The sequence below is a fragment of the Sinocyclocheilus rhinocerous genome, unplaced genomic scaffold (assembly GCF_001515625.1).
Source record: "Sinocyclocheilus rhinocerous isolate Xijiao unplaced genomic scaffold, SAMN03320098_v1.1 scaffold919, whole genome shotgun sequence".
Classification (NCBI taxonomy): Eukaryota; Metazoa; Chordata; class Actinopteri; order Cypriniformes; family Cyprinidae; genus Sinocyclocheilus; species Sinocyclocheilus rhinocerous.
The window spans coordinates 789,302-795,559 of record NW_015637585.1 but is presented as its reverse complement, the minus strand read 5'-3'; the positions used below and the strand labels follow the sequence as shown (position 1 = coordinate 795,559).

The window sequence follows — 6,258 nt, the reverse complement described above, 5'->3', positions numbered from 1 at the left end:
CCTTTGTAAAGAAATCTCATTGCTTTCTGCTGTCTTTACCGACGACATCTTAGTCCTGTATCGGCCACCGTAGCTTCTCTAAAGGGAGGGGTGAGCGAGGGACTGAGCCGTTGGTTGCAATTCGCAACCTCACCACTAGATGCCGCTAAAATTGACACACTGCACCTTTAATACACGATCTAATATAAACATGCAATTTCTATTCCAGCTGTATATCACCGTATATCAGAAGTTTAAACTGTTATGGCTTTAAAACGCATGATTTCAGTGCGATAGACATGATAATCAAAAATAAAATTGAAGAGAGCCTTGCTACGCATTTTGCCGTCTTCTCCTGCGCCATCGTTACTAAGCAACGGGGTAAACAGCTGCTGGCTTGATGACGCAAACGAACCGCGGTTCGGACCCAAATAATATAATGTGAACACAGTCCAGCAGGGGCAGGGGGAGGGGGGAGCAATCGAACCAAGTGTGAAAGCACCCTGAGATACCAGCTGTAAAGGCAGAGCTCCATTCTGGAAAAGGAGGCGGGGAGCAGCAGCTCATTTGCATTTAAAGAGACATGCACAAAAACAGCCTGTTTCTGCTTCTACTCAAAATAGCCATTTTTTTAAATGATATAATAAATTATCTGTGGGGTATTTTGAGCTGAAACTTCACAGACACATTCTGGGGACACCTGAGACATATTACATTTTGTAAAAAGGTGCATAATAGGTTGTTTTAATAAACTAGTTGTTTTATTCACTTTTTTTATAAATTATTAATGAAAGGCAATAAAATGGCGTAAATTCAGCACATGTTCCCCTTAATTAAACTGTGAATGCAGGTACATGCCTTGCTCAACGGAATAAGGCATGAGGGATATAACTTTTGTATTATCTGCTGAGTGAGAGCCTTGAGAACCAGAATGTCACCACCGAAGAGCTTAGCACATCATTTTATCATGAATAAAACAATGCATTAATTTTAGCCACTATTGTAACAGCTGCTCTTCCACCAGCCAGACTTTAACCATTTAAATTACTGTTCTGATAGCGATAAAGTCCCGGACCACTCCAGACAGTAGCGAGATTCAAAACCGGCCCTCTCAAGACACCTAAAACTTCTAAAACTAATTTGTATTAAACTCTTTTCATACAGTTTGCTTTTGTCAAAAGTAATTTGCTTTATATGCACTGCCCTTAATTGTCTAATGTCTGAGTGTGTGTGTCCATCTCTATGTGTGTGTGCATGTGTTTTAGAGGTTAATGGAGGTTAGTCTTGTTGATGTGTTTTTAATAATCAGTCAGACAGTCGTACACCCCTGTCTGCCCCACTTGCATAATTACTCCTCATAAAATCATTTTTGAGAGCATACGCAAATAAATGCACACACACACGCATTTTACACTCATACACATGTATAAACACTTACATCACACCCTGACTGTTAGTAAATTAATTTTTCAATCTGGACGCCTTTGTGAAACAGTTCCAATTAAAGCTGGATATTAATGTATGCAGATGAGCATGTGTTACTGCTTAATTAGGGGGGACCTTGTTGGAGCACTTTGGCTGGAAGAGAGCTGATGGGAGCCAGGCTGAACAGAGATATCAGCTCACTTCCTGTTAGAGTCGAGATGTACCGCAAAGGGTCACGACACTGCCAAAGCATTTAAGGGTACTTACTGCGTACAGTGTATGAAAGAAATAAAACAGTGATGTCAAAAATGATGTTATCATCTACTCGTGTTGCTTGAGGACAAAAGGAGATTTTTCGCTTTCAGAATATCTTGGCTGTTTTTTCATGCAGTAGAGGTAGATGGTTGTAAGAAGTAGTCAAGCTCCAAAAAGGACAACAAAAAAATTATAAATTTTTAAAATTTTAAATGAACAAAAATGTGTCAGTAAATATTTAAAATTTCAAATAAATGCTGTTCTTTTGAACTTTTTATTCATCGGATAATTAGAAAAGCTAAATATATCAGTTTTCCCAAAATGTGTCACAATGCTTTACGTTTTAACATTGATAAGAAATGTTTTTTGAGCACCAAATCAGCATATTAATATTTTTTCTGAAGGATCATGTGACACTAAAGTGAAATAATGGCTGCTAAAAATTCACAGGAATAAATGTATTTGGAATTTTATTTATTTTAATTCATTTTAAATGTAAAAAACTAATTGTAAAAAATATTTAGGCATAAGAGACTTCTTACAAAAGCATAAAAAAAGTTGATTGACCTCGAACTTTTGAATGGTGGTGTACTTTGTCCTTTTAAGAGAGTAAAGTTGGAGTTTAGATTGGGGGAGAAAAACTTAAACCCTCATTAAACTGTCTGTGACATTTCAAAGCACTACAACTTAATTATTTTAATGTGATGTTTTATATTGCTCTGATAGTCTCATTTGAGGAATCATGATTCATCTTGTGAATCTGAAGGACAGCTGTGTAAACGCTAATCTGTCCTGATGCCTCATAGACAGCGCTTTTTGCACTTTGTCTACATGCAATAACACAAACATTGTGAGTGATTTGTGTATTCATGAAATCAGAGACCCTCCTATTGAATCTGGACACTAGTGGTCACAGGAGACACATCTGAGACGCTTGTCCAGATATAAACAGCAAAAGCCTGATGATTTTAGCAGAATGATGATTCCAAAGCCAAATTCACTTTTTAATTAACTTGTTCAAAACAAAAATGTGAATAACCTACAGCGGCCTAGTTAAAGACTAGTATAATTCAACTGAGAAAATGGCACTGTTTGAAAATGAAATCTGATTAACCTCAACAAACCGGAGCAAATCAGCATGAAGCAATGGGCCAAAATCACACCTACAAAACTTAGCTAAAGCACTTATAATGTAAAAATGTTGACATTGATGCAAATGGATGGCATTATAAATAGTAAGATGTGGGAAGTTAATACTTGTGTAAATATACAATAGTCTTTTACATTAAATTGTAAAAGCCTATATAAGAACATTTGGAATCAATGTTGTAAAGCATTTGTAAAAAAAAAAAAAAAATTCTGATTAGGAGTTATTTTCCACATTTAAGAAGAAAGTGCACCTCTGTGCATCTTTCCTATCGTTGATTACCTACAGATGCTTTCCTCTTCTGGTTGCTAGGATTTTTGTGTGTCTTTTTTTCCAGTGACTGGATTGTGTTTGCTGAGTGTGTATTTGCGATTTATCTACCTAGTATTGCTGACGGTTATTAGATATACCCATTTTTTGTCTCTCTCTTCTTTGAAACTTAAAGCCTTTTCGTCTTATATATATAAAACAAAGGTTTGAGGATAGTAAAATGTATTCAACTACGTCACATTAAATAGGTTAAAAGTGACAGTAAATGTGTATAATGCTACAAAAATTAAAAAAATGTTTTCAACAAATTTGCAAATTGCAAATAAATATTTTCAGCAAGTTTCTTCACCATCAAATCAGCATAACAGAATGATTTCTGAAGCATTATGTGACACTTAAGACTAAAGTAATGGATGCTGAAAATTCAGCTTTGCATCACAGGAATAACTTACGTTTTAAAATATATTGAAAAAGAAAACGGTTATTTTAAATTGTAATACTATTTCACAGTATTACTGTTTTCTCTGTGTTTTGATCATGCTTTGATCTTGGTGAGCATAGGAGAATCCCTGCTATATATTTTGTTATTAATATTTTTTGTCCCTCACTGTCTGTGTGATCCTGATGAATGCTTTGTAAAATAACTGTATAGGGCTGCAACACTGATTGGCTGTCCTGTGTTTTTGCTTGTTTATGTTGATTTAATGTATCTTGTGATGCTTTTTAGTTCTGACTAGCTTTATTCTCTCTGTCTCTCAGCTGGAGTATACCGCTCGTCTGGACTTCCTATGGCGTGTACAGGCGAAGGAAGAGATAAATGAGATGCGAGAGCTGCGTGAACACAATGAGAACATGCTCCGGAACATTCTCCCCAGCCATGTCGCACGCCACTTCCTGGAGAAAGACAGAGACAATGAGGTAGAGAGACAGAATGGATCTGGGTGTCTGACAGGAAAAGCATGGCAGCACTTAGACAGCAAGAACATGTGAGGAGGAGAGGATGAATCACTGACACTTTCACTCTCTCTCTTCTTTGTTGTGCTTTATTGACATGACAGATAACTACGGAAGTCAATAGTAATTAAGCAAGTTATACAAATGAATAGTTAATATACATGACATTTACATTTAGTCATTTAGCAGACGCTTTTATCCAAAGCGACTTACAAATGAGGACAATGACATGACAAAACAAGACTATACCAAACGGACAGGTAAAGTCTGTAACTCTGTTCCAAAATCTAGTGAGCTGTCTAAAAAGACAGCATCCTTACTATCCCAAAAGTGATCTGGAATGTTGTGCATAGGTAGCAACTCTGTGTAGTTGTACTGATTTCAGTTTAGTGTGACTTTAGCATGATGGTAGGTTAATGGCGTGTTATTTTAAAAATCATAAAAACACAGAGCACACAGACTACCATTCAAATGTATTTATTTATTTATTTAATTTTTTATTTTTTGAAGAAGAAGATGAAATTAATACTTTTTTTTCAGCAAGGATGTATTGATTTGACCAAAGTTGACAGTAAAACGTAAATTTCAATAAAATGCTGTTACTTTCATAAAAAAAATCTAATATTACTATATGAAGTAGCACAACTGTTTTAAACAGTGATAATAATAAGAAGAAATGTTGCTTGAGCCCCAAATCAGCATAGTAGAATGATTTCTGTAGGATCATGTGAAACTGAAAACTTTATTAACGATGCTGAAAATGAAGTTTTCCCATCACAGGAATAAATTATAATTTTAAAATATATTAAAATTGTAATATTATTTCACAATATTACTGTTTTTGCTGTGTTTAATGTAATGTTATACTGTAATTTTATTATTATTATATTATTTTAAAAAATAATTTCAGCATGAGACTTGTTTTAAAAACATTCAAAAAAATCTTTTGAACGGTACTTTATATTGGGTCAAATCAATTTTTTAAATTACACTGAACTTGTATTTCTTTTTTTTACTGAGCTTGTTGAAATACATTCTGACTTTCTGTAACATAGATTGTTTATCTTCTGGCAGTCATGTTTTTGTTTTGCTAGTTTCTTTCTTTCTTTTTCTTTTCTTTCCTACCTTTCTTTCTTTCCTTCCTTTCATCCTTCCTTCCTTCATTTCTTTCTTTCTTTCTTCCTTCTTTCCTTTCTTTCTTTTTGTAAAGGAGGCTGTGTGTTTATGTGCTCTCTTGTCCTGACGTGACTCCTCTGTTTATTTCTGGAATGTTCCGCTGTCAGTCAATCAGACAATAGGGAGGCTAAATAATGGAGCTGTATGACTCAGATAAAAAATGCATCCATTAAGCTTGGGTATGTGTGTGTGGGAGAGAGAGAGAGAGTGTGTATTGAGTTGCTTTAATTATCCCATTCATTTATAATCAGGTGGAGTATTGAGGCATGATTTAACTGCTGACGCTAAATGTGTATGTGTTTGTGTGTGTTTGTGTGTGTGTGTGTGTGTGTGCGCTTGAGTGTGTGAGCGCTTGAGTATGTGAACTATAATTTGCGTCACTCTCTGCTATTATTAAGATGAGAAAATGATCCCTCTTCCTCACACACACACATACACTGTCTTGCTCGCAAAACCTGCCACTCTTAAAGGGCAATGCAGTAATTTAGTTCAGTGACTAACATTTATTAAGTGTATTATTACCTGTTCTCTACACTTCTCTTCAGCAGTCACTGACTTTTTATACAAATGATCGCTCAGCAGTACTGGCATGCAGTGATGACATCATGCATCAGTGGGGCGTATCAGTGCGATGCTGAATGTTTGGGGAGTATTGAGAGAGTTTAAACTCCTCTAATATTGATCATGCTATTGACCACAGCTCTCTCTTTAAACTGCAAAGTAGTTAGAGCAGTGGCCTTGTGGCTTGCACATATTACACCTTAAATGTACGTAATTAGTCACACACTTTATATGAAGTGTACACCTAATTTGAAAGGTGTGGTAAATGTGTATGTTGTGTGGCACCTGTGAGGTCTGTGCATAGCCATGTGTATATGGGAAGTGTCTTTAAGCTATGAATTTTTAAGGCTGTTTAGAGTTCGTTTACACAGGACCTGTTCTTGTGTTCTGTCTTATAATTATTGCACACATGCAGATTTTTTATTTTATTTTAATTTTTTATTATATTATGTTTTATTATATTATATTTATTATATAATTTTTTTTTCCAT

General features: G+C 35.2%; 1 protein-coding gene across 1 annotated transcript in view; it reads left to right on the top strand.

Moving 5' to 3' along the window:
- Nucleotides 1-6,258, top strand: part of LOC107749169 (adenylate cyclase type 8-like) — a 50,166-nt gene that overhangs the window by 38,739 nt on the left and 5,169 nt on the right. The window contains 1 exon segment of the mRNA XM_016564275.1: nucleotides 3,836-3,994. Coding sequence (XP_016419761.1) covers nucleotides 3,836-3,994 — 159 coding nt within the window.